General features: G+C 39.1%; 1 protein-coding gene across 8 annotated transcripts in view; it reads right to left on the bottom strand.

The window, feature by feature from the left end:
• The window catches only part of ppp6r2.L (protein phosphatase 6 regulatory subunit 2 L homeolog), a 47824-nt gene extending 30984 nt beyond the window's left edge, over positions 1-16840 (bottom strand). Inside the window, exons 1-3 of one of the 8 annotated variants that reach the window (XM_041585077.1) lie at positions 16538-16839; positions 8921-9047; positions 2625-2865 (exon numbers count right to left, since the gene is read on the bottom strand). In XM_041585077.1, the coding sequence (XP_041441011.1) occupies positions 2625-2865; positions 8921-9020 (341 nt within the window). In that variant the 5' untranslated portion in view covers positions 9021-9047; positions 16538-16839. 8 annotated transcript variants of the gene reach the window in all.
• Positions 16841-17093: the final 253 nt, after the last annotated feature.

The raw sequence follows: 17093 nt of genomic DNA, 5'->3' as shown, positions 1-17093 counted from the left end.
CTATGTGTTAGACCAATCTGAATGTAAGTTATTTTGAGATGGTTGGTAGGTTGGCTCCATGACAGGTTTGAAGCAGGCCCTTCAGAGTATTCAATTATTCTCTGCATGGCTAGGGTCTACCTCAGAAGTTTGGTACGGTACCGTTATTCTTGTTGGTTTTGCCTATTTTTGTAGACCTAAAGACTGAAAAGTTGCATCCGGTCTCATGACATCTTCTGTATTACAACCAAGATAATAAGATAGCTTGTAAATCACATATTTTTTAGGTTGCTGGATATCTTCTATGCATTGAGAATAGCTCTTCAGCTGGGTGCTTATCCTCGAAGCTATCATGTACTGTTGTTGTTGGCAGGAGTAAGGTGCTTTTTACAAAAAGGTACATAGGGCACATGTACATTTGTATTAACTTTGCTAAGCTATTGTCGCTTCTTTTGTGTTCAGGGATGTTACCCCTTGCAATTTGGGGTTAACAGTACAGGTTTCTTGGAGCTGTATTTAGTTTGTCATGTTTTATATATGCTACAGGGCCCGAGGGCAGGGTCGGACTGGGCTGGCGGGAAAAAACCCGGTGGGCTCCAGCTCTTGTGGGCCCACCGCCCAGACACTCTCCCTAATGTAGCTCTCCTTACCTTCCTTTGGTGACCTGGCCGTGACTGCCGGACCTCTCTTCCTGACCCATTCACTGAAGTGAAGAATAGGTAAAAGCAGCAGGGCCAATGGAGGGTAGTGGCTTGGATGGGGAGGCGGGAGGGGGGTTGTGGCTGCGTGGGCCAGAGGGTGCTTTGCAGCTGGGGGCCCAGGGAGTGATGTGGGGGCCCCTGAGGCAGCAGGCACGATTGGACCCCTAATCTGACTCTGCCTGTGAGCTATATTAAAGGACCAGTAAAAAATAAAAGTGTTTTAAAGTAATTAAAATATAATGCAGTGTTGCCCTGCACTGGTAAAACTACTGTGTTTGCTTAAGAAACACTACTATTGTTTATATAAATAATCTGCTGTGTAGCAATGGGGGCAGCCATTCAAAGGAGAAAAGGCTCAGGTTACACAGCAGATAAGCTCTGTCTGTCTAATGCTGTTATCTATTATCCATTAGTTAACCTGTGCCATATAGCAGTTTTTCAATTTCCGCCATTGCTCCACAGCAGCTTGTTTATATGGAGTATAGTAGTGTTTCTGTAGCAAACAGATCAGTTTTACCAGTGCAGGGCAACACTACATGATATTTTCATTACTTTAAAACACTTTCATTTTTTGGTGTTCCTGTTCCTTTAAAGGAATGTTTTTTACCTAAGGTTTTCAATTACATGATTTGGAACAGTTGCTATTCTATACATACTTCCCTCGGGAAGGGAGGTGTCCCTTACAAGGGAGTCACATCTACAGTAGTGGACATGACACATGCTTTTTAGGTTATGATCTGCTATCATAACTAGGCCTATGGCACAGTTAACTGGTCCAGGTTATTGCTTGGGCAACAGACAATTACTTACCCTGAAGTATATTCAGGTTGTCTCTAGCTGGAAAGCTTGAAACAGGGTATTTTTGGCTTACATCAGATTTAGAAAAGCAGGAAGTAGTGTTCTGGCTATTATGTTAAACATCCAGTCACTCCAGCCTTTATACATTACATTTTTGGCTAACTAACGATATTAGAAACATTTTTTATTTTGCACAGTTTTTATTTTCACACTGAACTGTTCCTTTAAGGGGTGTGAACAATAGAGATTTTACATGTGTAAACAATGCAGTGGGAATTACAAGTGTGAACAATACAGGTGATAATAATCTGAATTTGAGTTGTAAACAATGCAGGGGTCGGTTTATGTCAGTACTAATACCTTTTAAATCTTACACAAGGTAAGAAGTAACAGAAGGCAGACTTTCATGTGGAGGGGGACACAAGGGGTGGTCCAAAGGGCAGGGCCGCCAGTTGGACAGCACTGGTCTAACAGGTATCTTCCAATCGTGATGCATTTCACTCTTAGTAGGTATTTATTTCAATCTGTATGCCTCTTCATAATTACATCCTGGAAGTTGGTCCTATGATCTGTTAGGCACTGTACACCTCTCACTATAGGGATGTGAGATGGTCAGATTAGGGTCACTTTGTATGAGTTCCATGTGTAGGACTGGGTCCTAGCAGGATTTTCTTCCCCCTAGTATCATTGCTCTCTTCCTCTAGGTTGGATTTGAGGTTGACTAATCCTAGTCTCCTGTAAATTACTTGGTTCTGCACCTGGAGCAGATAGTATGACAATTTGCTGCACTTCACTACATTAAGTTACTGCAGTATTATCCAGGAGTCTAGTGCCTCCCAACTGAGCATTAAGATTGCTATGTCCTGGTGAGTGCTGATATGGAGTACGTCCAGGGAAAACAGTATCATACTTACTATGATTTTCCTTTCGTGAATGTACTCCATATTAGTATGCTCTCATCCCTTCTACAACAGATGTCTTAAAGCTCATAACAAAGACACCATAGAGGGGGTGGGTGGCTTTTAAAGCTTTGAAGAGGGTCCTTCTGATGGGGCATGAGGGCGGGGATATCTCAGTGCTGAAATGGAGTATGTCCAGGAAAGGAAAATCACGGTAAGAATGATCCCTTTCTTTACCATTACTCACTTAAAACGGACTTTCTCCTCCATATGATCTGGGGGCTTTTGTGTGATGAGTTCAACAAGCTGCTCCATGCACTGCTGCTGGCAAAGGAAATCCAGCAGCCGCCGATTCTGGGCCTTGCACTCCTGAAGAAGGTCATCCTCCTCCATAAGCTCCTGAAGGGTAACATCTTCTTTATCCAGTAGCTTGTCGACAAGCGACGTTGTGTTTAGGTCAAACTTCCAGAACATTATGAGAAATGTTCCTGTCAACACAGGTTGGAATATAAGATTAATCTCCAATAAATATTAAGAAAAAAAGAGTCATTGGTTATTATAAGGGAATTTGCAAAAATGTTTATGAATACTACCAACAGTGCCCCTAAGGCGCTTGTCATACAAGCATGAGCTGGAACTTGTTCAAACCAAATCTCAACCGAAGTCTCTGGGCACACAGGCTGAAGGCTCCGACTGTTGTCAGCCTATGTATTTTTGCAGGCTAAAGTGATTTGAATCTGATCAGTCTGTGTATGCTCACACACAGTGGAGCTGAAGCTACGGTCATCTCCAGGCTGACCTCAGCTTCAGCTCCAATGTGAGCGAGCACATGCAGGCTGATCAAACTTAAATCAACGGAGCAGGGGCACTGAGTAGATCTGCTTCTCTCAGCCTGCAAAAATATGCAGACTGACAACAGCCAGAGCCTTCAGCCTGTGTGCCTATAGCCTTAATGCCATATGACTTGAGTTCTGGAACTCAAGTGAAGGTTTCACATTTCTGAGTGTTCTGTACAAGTCAATTAAAATGTCATAGCAGTATCTAGTACAACAGTAATACTGGATTATTGATGTCTTATTTACCACCAAGCTACAGAGTATTGCAATTTCTCCAGTTTATTGGTTTATCCAGACTTTGTACCCATGTAATCAGTTTTTTTGGGGTTTGTAGATTTTGCAAAGAAACCTTTTCCTCAAACAATGGAGAAAGTAAGAACCTTTGTATAAGCTTTTGAGTACAGCAGAATATTTTCTCCAAGATAAGATGTCTATAATATGATATGGTCTGTACACATTACCAACGCAACAGTACCTCTTGCATTTTGAGGAATTTCCAGTTAAAGGTATTAATAATGATTGGTAAAATATAAAGGGAAAAGGCGCCATGGTGTGTCTGAGAGCTGTTTGTGCTCCAGACTAATATAATAATATAACATCATATAATATGGTGTGTTCTATGTATCTCTCTTTAAACTGTTGATCTATATTCCTTAAATGACAACTGAAAGCTAAGGAGAGATGTTCTCATATAGTTAGTTTTAATCAGTCTACTAGCAAGTAGCAAATGCATGTTGCAACTAGTAACTGCACTCATGCAATTTAGCAATTAAGTTATTTAAATGGAAAATGTACCAAAATTAGAGCATTCTTCCTGATCGTCCCCAAAACTTGATAAACAGAAAAAAATGCATTAGGCACAAGAAAAAAAAAAATCAAAACTGAAATGAAAGAATTTTGTCTTGGATGTTTTCTCACAAAGTACTGGGCTTAGGGTCTAGTTTTGATATAGCACAATAGCTTTTCTGGTAGATCTTTTGGGGGTTGGTTATGAATATGCATTATCAAGGGCTCCTTTAAACAGACTGAATGAGGATTTATTTAGACAAAAATAATAATGTATATATGAATATATTCCAGTATGATGTAGGAGCAGGGTGTAAGCTTACCACCAAAACATTTGGTACATACCCAAGACCTTCAACAAGGGGGAGAGAACAATCACAGGACAGATTACAGGCTGGCACTGATCTGGATAAGTGTCTGCCTGTAATCTGTAAATTTGCCTTTAAAGAGAGTACTAACACAGTAATAATAACAGGAATATGTAATGCATTCTTATGATAAATGTGTATGGAGAAGGATCAGCCAGACATGATAGATCTTAAACATTAACAGAATCTAACAGTCAAGGAAAGAGCAGCATTACAAAAGCTAAAATCTAATGCATCCATTGTAATACGGAAAGCTGATAAAGGGGGGGGCTATAGTGATAATGGATAAAGAAAAATATTTGGGTGAAGCTTTTACACAATTAGGTACGCCTGGCCATTATGAAAAGTCCATAGGGCAAATTCACTAACCTGCGGAGTTGCGCTAGCGCCGCTTTCACCACACTCTGCTAAAATCCGAAGTTGCGCTCAAAGTTGCACTAGCGTTAATTTGTCAGGCTAAGCGAAGTTGCGCCAGCGAAGGCTAATTTGCATACTGCGCCAAATTTAAATTTGAATGGACATGTATGCTGCAGCGCATACAGAACACTACACAAGCCTAGGGAAACTTAATAAAAGTTTAAATAGCTGTTCTAATGCCCTACACATGTGCCCACAGTATATGTAAGGTGCCACATGTTAACAAATTTTGGGGGGGAAGGTGGGCACCCTAAAAAAAATTTCACTCTTTTTCAGCCTATCACCCAAAAAACGCCAGCGTTTTTTTGGGACTTAGAAAAAATGTCCAAATTTTTGGGACTTAGAACATTTTTCAACTTTTTTTTTATAAACTATTTACTCTATTGAATTTCGCCTGCTCTGACCTGACGAAGTAAACTCTGGTGAAGGAGGTAACGTTCACACAAAAAAACATAGTAATTTTGTTTTGTTTTGCCCCCTTCGCCAGAGTGCAACTTCGTCAGCGTTAGGGTGAGAAGTTGCGCTAGGCTATCCACTTTAGCCAGGGTCACTAATAGTAAATATGCGAAGTGGCAAAGTGATGCCACGCTGGCAAATGTTCACTAGCGTTCGCATTTTAGTAAATTTGCCCCCAAGAGTGACCCAACTAATGCCATTAGGAATAAAATTGAACTATTGGTCACTCAAGCACAGAATGGGATTGAGAATGGGATTATACCAAGTCATGTTAAAGACTTACTTATCCATGAATATCCTCACAACCCTGTACTGTACTTGCTACCTAAGATCCACAAAACATTAATCAACCCCCAGGCAGACCAAGTGTGTCTGGAATAGGGTCCATACTTGAACCATTGTCTAAGTGGATAGTTTTTTACAGCCACTTGTAAACAATATTAATACTTGTCTTAAAGACACCACTGATCTATTAAGTAGACTGAAGGAAATGAGTACACTGAGCCCAAAATGTGATTTTATGCAGTATTGATATCCAGAGTTTATACACTTCCATCCCACAAGATGAAGGAATTGGGTATGTAGAGGCAGCTCTACTAGAGACAGACACCCCACATCAATTGATTTATTTTTTGATTGATTGTCTCAATATTGTACTCAAGAAAAATTACTTTCGATTTGCAGGCGAATTCTATTGACAAAAACAAGGGACGCGGGGTATTATAGATTTGTGGACGACATTTTGGTCCTAGGGGAAGGCTCAGCAACATCTATCACTGACTAAACCTCCACTATTCTGCTATAATAAAGGTAAAAGCCTCAGAGTTACCCTTTGCCAACCTGAAGTGTGTCTCCCAACAAAAGAGGCCACCCAAAGATTTTTAGGAAAAAATAAAGTTGGTACTTTTTCGTGCCTAAATTGTATCTGCTGTCCATCTATAATTAAAGGAGAAATTTTGTGACAACCCACACAAGGTACCCCTATTAAAATCAGACATTTTGCCACTTTTGACACAATGTGATATACCTACTGAAGTGCCCATGTGGGCTGGGGTATGTGGGTCAGACCTCAAGGGCCATTAAAACACACATTAAAGAGCATAGAGGGAATATACGAAACTTTAAACAAGGGACATCTACAGATACTTGCGTCTCAAGACACTTTAATGTAAGTAATCATAACCAATCCCAACTAAAATGGACTGTGCTTGAGGTAATACAACCCCCATTAAGACGAGGAAATATGAATAAATTTCGGTTACAAAGGAAATTCTTTTGGATTAAAAAACTAGACACTGCAACCCAAAGGTTTAAATGATAGTTGGAGTATAAAGTGTTTCCTGTGATTATCCCCAAATATGGCTACTAACTACTCGTTATCTCTGTTACAGATAAAGTATATGAGCCCTATTATGAAAACAAGAATATTTCTTGAAGTAAACCGTACTGTTACAGATAATTGGTAAGATAATAAGCTATTTTCTTCCATGTTGGTTACTATATCAAGAGTGAATGGTAGGTTCACTATAGGGCAGTTCCATAGGTTGTTTTGCTTCTAATATGTATGGACTTACTACTGTACTACTTTCTATGTTTGGATGCTCACACAACAATACACAATGGACTTTGCCTATAAACCAAAAAATGAAGTTGCACTGTTTATGGAGTTATTTGGACTTTATTCTGCAAATTAGACTGTCATGTTAAATGATCACTTTCTTACTACCTAATTGTATTATACAATTAGTGGAGATGATGTCACTTCCTGTGTCTACCTTTATCTACTTGCACTTGTGAATTGTAAAGCACACTTGATAAAGGGTGCTTAGCCCAAAACATGTCGTGGGAATAAAACACTGTTTGCATCTACCTGTTGGATCTTTCTCAGCAATTATATGTTTAGCAGATCTTAGGAAGGGGCACAGTTACTCCTACAACTGTAAGAAGCACTACAGCAGCAAAAAATAGACGTGTGGATTATAATTTCATATATTTTTACTAAAAAGCTGCTGTGTGATTTAGGAATGATCAATGAAATCTATTAACATTGCAGTTCTCCATTGCAGAATGAGCTTTTGTTAATACTGAGGTCTTTGAGAAAGCTCCTTGGGCATACAACAGTAACAATAAATAACATTCTTATAGTAACCAGCACCATGGACAGAGAAGAGTGCTGTATATGCATATATATATACATATATATGCCTATAAAACTGTAGGAATCCAGGGGGGTATATATATATTTGACTGTTATGGACTGATCGATACAGGTCAATTTGACTTTAAATTACATGCAACAAGAGCTACAGTAGTTTTAGGGAATAACTAATTTTAAAGGGGTTCAAAAAATGTTTTTGAATAATAAGGCAAGTCTACTTACAAGCAACTTTTCCAACATAAATAATTTCTCTGTGGTTTAAAATTTTTTCTAAATTGCTATTGTCAATGTGTCTGAAGTTTTGGCCCTATCCAAGGCCTTTCCCAGGCATACTTACTAACTTTGTCGTGAGTGCTGGTAGCCCCGTGAAATAAATTATATATATATATATATATATATATATATATATATATCACTGTTGTGTAAACCATTAAAAATGCGAAAATGTTAGAAAAAGTGAAGTGACATCTTTGTTGTCAGAAAGCAGATCCAAAACAGCTGGCATTAAAAGAACGGATTGCCATCTTGATCCTTTCTGCAAATTCTCCCTAACATGGAACTGTTCTATTTAAAGCTTGCTAGTTACAGCTGGCTGACATATGAAAACAGTTTCCTACCACACCACCTTTTATGTTCAGTTAAATCACACCTTAAACTTCTGACGTATTATGTTACAATGCAAAAATATTTGATTTCATTCAGTAACCTGTTTTTGGCTTTCCAATGTCATTTACATTGTACATTTACATTGTACATAAATAAATCTAACTGGGATACAGAGTAATGTGGCCATTGGAACACTACAGTATAACAAGTTTGTACTGCTAATCCACATACTGTGGAGCAAATTTTAAGGAATTATAACATTCTTTTTGAAAAGCATACAGAAGAAACCCAGAACTTAAAAATGTTCTTATTTTGAGGGCTCAAAACAACAAATATCGGTGTACCCTAAAGCTGGCCATAGTCGCACAGATAACAAGGTTTTGTACAATTTTAAAACTGTGGGTGGGCTCCGAATAATTGTCCCAACAATTTTCGTACCACAGCAATCAGTCGTTTAGTCTATCGAACCGGTTAGAAAATTTCAGTCAGATAATATCTTTGCATGTATTGTCTGATGATTTCCATGGGTGACTGTGACTACTGTTTCCGGGACATAACTTTCATACGATTGCTGAACATTATCCGATTTATTATTTTTCCTACTTTAATCCTACAATGTAAATCTGAATGGTTAGTTTGTAGTTTTTAGTTGGTAGACCGTTGCATTGTAACAAACAATCAATATCCGAACATTCCTCTTACAAGGACTAAAATCTGAACTTCTATGGCCAGTGTAAAATGACTTTAATGATTGGTCTGTGGTAAAGATGAAATACAAATGACCACAGACTTGCTATGTACTTATTTCTAACTTTAATTTCACTCTGTAGCAGAGATTGAGACTTGCAAAGAAGAACAATATAATGCTCCTAATAATGCTGAATAAAGGCAAAAACAAAGCAGTTCTTAAATGTACCTGGTAAGGGAATGAGTAGAGTCTCAGAAATGGAGTTGGAGGTAAACACACAAATGCATTTGTACTGACAATCGAGTATGCAAACAGCAACAAAATACATTCAAATGGTTTTCCCCCGATCTTCCTCCTGACAGAAAGTAATAATATACATTAAACATAACAATAAATACAAAGAACTGCACTGAATTTATATAACAATTAGAGACCTATTAAAGAATCTTACCAAACTGTCAAGCTCGTATATTCCCTTTTCAACATGAGTTCAATGAATATGGCTTGTGTTGAACATACTTTTTATCTATTATCTTTTTATCTATTTTTTTTATTTATTTTTTTAATTAAGTATTATCTATGGTTGTGTTAGTTCTTAAGCTAAACAGGGAAACTGAATCTACTCCACATTTAGTCCTGGAGAGGGAGATAATTAGATACCAGTGTACAGTCCCCCGCATAACAGACATCTGCTTATCTGAAAACAGTCACAACATAAGGAGAACAGAGGGGGTTGCACGTAAGGTAATCTAGTTATCTACCTCACAAAACCTAATCATGAAGCAACTTCAGTATCCCTGTTTGCCCTGTTTAACTCATGAAATAAAAACCATTGATAATGGTTTATTAAAACAATAGGCAAAAAGTATGTTCAACACAGGCCCTAATCCTTAAACTTATGTTGAAAAAGGGGGTAATAACCCCTTTAAATTCTAACCTGTTCCAAGGCTTAATGAGCTTAATTTTCAGTAGGTTTGAACTGATTTTTTGAAAAGCAGTCCTTGTCCCAAAGAAGCTTACAATCTAGGGTAGGGTTGCCACCTGTCTGGTTTTGACCCGGACAGCCCAGTATTTTGAAGGTCTTCCCGGGTCAAAACTTCCTGCCCAGTTTTCCAAATAAGAAATACTGGGCAGGACTCCCTTGACTGACACAGTCACAGCCCCGCCCCCTGATTTCACGGGCACGCCCACCTATAGCACGGCCCCGCCCCTCTGACCAGTCTCAGCCGCTTCAAAAGGTGGCAACTCTTGCTATCAAATTCAAACACCTGCCCATATGTTTTAGTTTTAGACAAACCCAGAGGAAAGAGTTGCATTTCAAAGTCTTTCATTGTGGCCACAACTCCTTCAGCTAATAGGCTCCCCGGGGCAAGACAGCAACTTTAGGGGGCAGCCTTTGGACCTATATGCTTAAAGGAGACATAATATGTAAAAAAAAAAAAACATGACCGTGTCAATGCATTCAACTTCTTTAGAAATAGAAGGAATGTGCTTTAAAAAGTTGTATTGTGGGATGATTGATTGAATATTTCTGCAAAAACCCTACTAGTCCTGCCCATGTGTTCCACTTCCTGCTGCCTCCTTTCCCAGGCTGTGCAGGGAAGCTGACAGCACTCAGCATTCTGCACTGTATATTAGCTAGCCTGACCTGATAGGGAACTGAAGCCTATATTTGCTTGTGTGACTGCAGGGCTGTGATTGGCTGTCCCTCTCCGCCTGTACTTCTGGCAGGGACCGTTGGGACATGCCCACCCATTTTGAAACAGGGTCAGGGACCAGAGCACAAATAATGGGGCTATAGGCAATGTTCATTTACAGCCAAAAGTAAAACCAGCACCATATAGTATAGTTTTTTTTAATTTATACGACATGTCTACTTTAAGAAAACAAAATCCCCCATCCCCCACCATGGGATACTTGTAGCTAAATCTGGCAGTGGACCGGAGGGTGAGGTACCTGGCTCTGTCGTAATCAGCTCATGTGCAGTATAGCATGTGTGCCGATTATCAAAGAAAGGGAGAAGGCTGGGGTCCAGTGCCAAAGGCAGCACTGGACCGAAATACAATCTTGGTAAAAAACAAGTTGCATAAGACAAAATGCGTCATGTTACATATAGTAGTAAAGTTCAGTTTGTGCTTGAATTGGGCTGTCAGTCATAGTACTATGGTGAAGATTTCCATCACGAGTGTTACAAAACTATAGCAGTCCTGACTTGTTTCATGAAATGATTCTAGGTATACCCTCAGGATCAGTGTAAATATCTCACAAGACACATGGCAGGATCACAAATACTTTATGTGAAAAGCGTGTTACTATACTATTTGGAGGTGCCTAGGACTGATTTATCTAGAACATTAGATGCGAGCAGATACAAAAAAAAAAAAAAAAAAGACAGAAATAAATCGCCAGCGCTTGATCTAACCCACACTCTGGAGTTAACCAGCTGCTAGAAGTGATAAAAAGTCATTATCTCTACACACACACACAAAACAAGTTTAGCTGACACAAAGCACATACAATCAATATAATCTTATAGGGATCGATCAAAAACAGTTCCATTACAGTCAGTGTTATACTTTTTTCTTAGAATTATGAGAAATTCTGCTCAAAAAGCCACCCTCTTGTATGCTCCTGCAGTCTGCCACATTGCTCTGTTTCAACCACCAACTCTAAGCTACTGTGCATGGGCAAGTTTTATAAGACCCCGGGCACAGCCTAGTTGGGAATCAGAGTCCTAATGCATGCAGTGATCAGCAATAATCAGTTCTGGGAGAAGGGAGGAGGACTAGATATTGACACTGTCCTACTTTTACAGACCAAAGTGTCTTAAAAGCATTCATAGACAAAGGCCAAGTCTGCAAACAGTAGAAAACCATTATATATATAAAATTGTAGAAAGGACCAGCACTGCGTTTTCCAAAGAATTCAATAATTTATTTCAATCTCACAGTGTCTCCAATGTTTCGGCCCACTTTGGGGCCTTTGAAATAAATTATTGAATTCTTTGAAAAACGGAGTGCTGGTCCTTTCTACAATTTTATATACCTCTTTTGACCAAGCAACCGGCAAAACGAGATGTTGTGAAGGAGTGCGGGTATCATCTGCAATTTCATTTATATATATATATATATATATATATACATTGTGGCTTTCGTTCTCTGTGAAACATTAAACGGGTAGATCACAATTCAATTAAATTTCACTATGTTGCAGAAAGTCCTATTCTTAGCAATTTTCAATTAGTCTTCATGTTTTATATTGTATAGTTTTTAAATTATTTATGTATCTCTTCTGCCTCTTTACAACTATTAAAAAGGTGGTTATTAGCCCCTGTAGTCAGAACACTATTGCTCTATGGGGCTTAAGTTTTATTGTTACATTTAATTACTTATCTTTTTTGTCAACTGTATTTTATTTGGATTTGCCTCTATGTAATGCATACATGGATATAAAACATAAACAAAAATAAATATATTGTGTGATACAAAGTTTTATGTATAGTTACGAGGTACAGAAATGTCATAGCCTGGAAGTGCGAGTTCCTTTTGTTCCGTTTTATTTAGTATGTCTGCTTTTTCTCACCACGGCCTGGTTGCTAGGGTAAACTGGGCCATAACAACCAGAGTTGCTAAACAATAAGATAAATAAAATAAAATCATAAAAATCATAAAATAAAAAAAGACCAAATGCAAACTCTCAGAACATCATTGTCTACATAATAAAAGCTAATTCAAAGGTGATTTGATTAAAGAAAAAAAACACCTCCTTTATATTATTATTATTACTATGTAATTAATAGCTTAATGAAGTCCTCCAAAAAACTGAAAAAAAATGTTATATAAAAATTAAAATTTTTAGTCATTTTACTTATTCTGTAATACTGGTTCTAACTCCTAAAATAATGTTGAAAGTCAGTTAAGAGTTGATTAAAGGGGTTGTTCACCTTTCAATACTTTTTCAATTCAGTTGTTTTAAGGCTGTTAGCCAGAAATAAAGACTTTTTTCAGTTACTTTATTTTTCCTTTTTGTGACCATTTTTGTAATATTGAAGTTTAAAAGTTTAATTTTTTACTGTCTTATGTTTCTAAAGCAGCTTGTCATCAACTCTGTAACTGTAACAAATGGTAAATCATTTGATATATTTCTTATCTTTTGCCATACTGAGCAGAATTCATGGTTTCATTAAAGGCAGCTGTTATAAATTATACAATTGTTATTTAAATTCCATAGATGCTGAGATGTATCAACTAATGAAGCAAATTGCAACAGTTCAGAATCTGCAAATAGATAACTGAGCTGCCAGACAAATGCCACAGACAGGAACATAAAAGGGGTTGTTCACCTTCCAACAGAGCTGAGCCACGCTATCCGTGGCAGCCTAGGCAACCTGGCTGGGGCGCCGGCTGAGCGTGCGTGCATGCGCATTAGCGGATTTGCACACATGCGTGCAACAGAGTGCTCTCATGAGCGCGAAATTGAGCGAGCGCATGCACAGAAGCACAATAGACTTAAAAATAGCAGCGACAGTCGGGGACTGGACTCAGGCCCGGATTTGTGGAAAGGCCACCTAAGCCCGGGCCTAGGGCGGCAGGATTTTAGGGGGGCGTTGTGCTGCCCAACCAGACCCACATTGGTTCAAAAACACTGGGGATGCGCTGGAGATACAATAATATTTAAATTTCCCATGCGCCAATCCCCATTGTTCCTGTTCCCCTGGAGGGGAGAGGGGCGACAAAAGGCAGTGGGCCTAGGGGCGACAAAAGGCAGTGGGCCTAGGGGCGCCCACAATGTAAATCCGACCCTGACTGGACTAGGGGGTAGGTGACAGAGAAGGTACGTGCCTGGCACCACCAGCTTTGCGCCCTAGCCATGTGCCTACTCTGTCTACCCCTTGTTCTGGCCAGGCCCAGACCGGCAATCTGTGGGTTCTGTCAAATGCCAGAGGGGCTGCTATAAGGTCCCATAGAAAGTCAGTATTTAGTGGGCTGGCGGGGGCTGTTTGGGCCTCTATGTGGGCTGATTGGGCCTCTGTGTACCTGAAATGCCAGGGCCTATTTTAATTTTAATTCCGGACCTGGTTCTGGCCCTGCCTTCCAACACATTTTTTCAGTTCAGTTGGTTTCAGATAGTTCACCAGAAATGAAGATTTTTTCCAATTACTTTCTATTTTCTATGTGTGACCATTTTTTGAAGTGTAAAGTTTCATTTTTCACCTTCTTTTGTCTTTCTAAAGCAGCTCTGGAAGGGGGAGTCACCAACTCTCTAAACTGTTCTAAATTTACACATTTCGTTGATACATTTCTTGTCTTTGTCCCTGCTGAGTAGAATCCCTGAGTTTCATTAAAGGGAAAATCCACAAAAACATAACTTTTTTGCTTAAGTTTATTGAAAAGTAAACATAATTTCAAGCAACTTTGCAATATAAATCAATTAAAAATATGAATACTTTTCATGACAGTTCCCTAAGCTTAGCCCCCTGTTCTCCTGCTGAGCTGGCTGACTGACTACTGTAACAGCCAGCTGTCCTTAGTCTGCATCCTCCAAACCCCACAATTCCCTGCACAAGGGATTTCAATAAGGAACAGAACACAGTGCAATGAATTGTGGGTTATGTAGTTCCTGCAAGCTGTGGAGAAGTTGTTACAATTTGTAACATCAGTGTTTTAGTCCCTCCTTCCCTGCCAAGATTTCAAATGATGCAGAAAGAGAAGAACTGTTAAAAATCTGGATTTCAGCATAGAAAATTTTATTTATTCATACTTTTTGAAGAAACAGGTAACTGTGATGGATATATTAGGGGTTTCTGTGTTATGTGGGCCTCTTTATCAAATTTTGGTTTGGAAGCCAGAGTTCCCCTTTAAAGGCAGCTGTTAGAATTGATACAATAGTTGCCAATACTTCAGAGATGCTGCTGAGAAATGTATCAACTAAATGTTGCAAAATTGTAAAAGTTCAGAATCTGCTCCTCAATCACTGAACTGCCAGACTGAAACACCAGAGACATGAAGATTAGATTTTAAACTATTTTGAAAACAATGGTAAAAAAATAAAAAAAAATGGAAAGCAATTGAAAAAAGTCTATTTCTGGTGAACAATCTGAAAATAACTAAACTGAAAAAAGTGTTTCGAAGGTGAGCAACCATTTTAAAAGACCTAGAGATGACCTGACTCATGTTACATCAGGCCCGGACTGACAATCTGTGGGCTCTGGCAGATGCCAGAGGGGCTGCTGTAAGATGCCATAGACAGTCACTATTTATTGGGCTGTTTTGACCTCTGTGTACCTGAAATGCCAGGGCCTATTTTGATTCTCAGTCCAGACCTGTGTTACCTCATTTTAAGACTAAGACCCAGAGAACAGAAAATAATACACAAACACTGCTTTTAATAGTAATTACATTTATAAATACCCATTAAAAATGTTCTTTCATTGTGCAAAAAAAAAACAACTCTTTTGGGGTGTAGGAGCCCTTTAATGGCAAAGAAAAGAAAACAAAAAATAGACACTATTATAATCACTAGCATCCAACTTTTAAGCATCTATACATGCCTGTTAACAATGTGTGCATGGATTAGAAGCAGTAGAGCATTTCTGAATAAAATGATAACTACATTTTGATATATATCCATTTTTATGCATGTCTAGTAGAATCTATTTTGCAGAGTCTACTAAAAGTGAGTTGCCCTCACACATCTTTGGGCATCATAGCCCTTAGAACCCTTAACTATTCAGTGAACATAAGAAAGCTATTAAAGGAACAGACAACTGTATACAACGTATTTCTTTTGCACAGTAAACCGGGGTGTTAAATAAGAAGAAATCATATCTGATTTGTTAGTTGAAATATCTGTCGCTTAAAAGCTATATATGATTGGAGATGCCAGAATCCTCTGCTTTCATTCTGCAACATTTTAGGATCACAAAGTGACCAAGGGTTACCATTAGCAGTTTTGCTAATATGGGTGCAGGGGTAACTGATAATAAAGAGAGTTTTGGGCAGACAAGGAGCAGAGACAGAATAATTGCTGGCAAAATAAAGTACATTCAATTTTGATCTAACAGGGAAAATATGTGTTGAGCATGACCACAATACATAGCCACTGATTTGACCAGTCAGTGTCTGGGCTGAACAAACAGGTGACCATAAAAAACAAACAAACAGACTGGCAGATGACTTGATGCCACAGGTTATCAGCTGCAATGGCAGACATAGAAGTCTCTCTATCTGACAGCTTGGGATGTATGCAGTCAAAAGTCTTTGTTTACATGGCTCATGCTACATGCATAGCTTTACAAGCACAAATGAGAGGCTTTAACACTCACTAAAAAAACATGAGCAGAAACATGCAAATGACTTGTTTATATCCCTTTGAGCAAATATGAATCCACAACTGCTAGTTTAGTCACACAAATACAGCCTTATTATCCAGTCATACGTCCACACATTAAATATGCAATTGCAAATTGCAACCAGTCCATTTTGCACTTAATTATTATTATATTAAAGGGGGCGTTCGCCTTTAAGCATAGAAGCCAGATTGCTAAAAGTCTAAAGCGCAGCGAAGCGTGCAGAGTCAGTTTCGCAATATATAACGTTGTTTGCTCAGAAACGCTTACTTTTCTATGCTTCAGGATGCCGTATGCCAATTGCGGGCGCTGTGAATGTGAAGGGAGGGGCGGAGCTCAATTAGAAAGAAGGTCACGTGTACGGTGTCCATTTTGGGACATCTATGCATCAAATTCAAGTGCATCCTACCCTCTCCACTTTAAAATCTCTGTCTTGATAAAGAATACTTATTAGCGCCTCTCCCACCTCTAGTAACAGTTATGCGATCGCCTCTTACTTTGTGCTGACAGTTCCCAGCTTTCCCATTCATCCTCCTCCCTGCGATGTCACCCTCGGTCCCGCCTATACGTGACGTCATCTCAGGGCCCTCCCCCGAGTGATGTCATTCCTCGGCCTTCCGCCATCATTCTAAAGGGCTCCCGAATTTGTACTCTATCCGCCCTGCTTTCTCATCCCACACAGCTCCACCCTGATTCCGCCTCCTTCTATCCTGCGTCATCCTGTCAAAGACCCTCCTACTTTATTTCTTTATTTCTTTTTAAACATACAATGTAGTTCAAAATATATATCTCACTCCCCCTCTTCTGCGAGTAAAAAGATGTCCGACTGTTAGGGAAGTGTTCAGCGTCCACATGATAGGCTTGCAACTGGGAGGGTCCGCTCTACGGGGTCTGTTTTAGGACAGCTGTGTGCAAAATTGCAGCGCGTTTTTCTCCCTCTAAGTGTGATTTTTCTGTGTTACAAATAAATGTTTTTCGCACCTTCACAATTGTGCTCTTTGTTCTCACTCTACATGTAATGGATTGTTCCTGCTGCACCACACTCTCTCAGTC

This window comes from Xenopus laevis, chromosome 3L (assembly GCF_017654675.1).
Source record: "Xenopus laevis strain J_2021 chromosome 3L, Xenopus_laevis_v10.1, whole genome shotgun sequence".
NCBI lineage: Eukaryota > Metazoa > Chordata > Amphibia > Anura > Pipidae > Xenopus > Xenopus laevis.
Note: the sequence above shows the minus strand (reverse complement) of the source record. Positions and strands in the feature narration are given on the sequence as shown.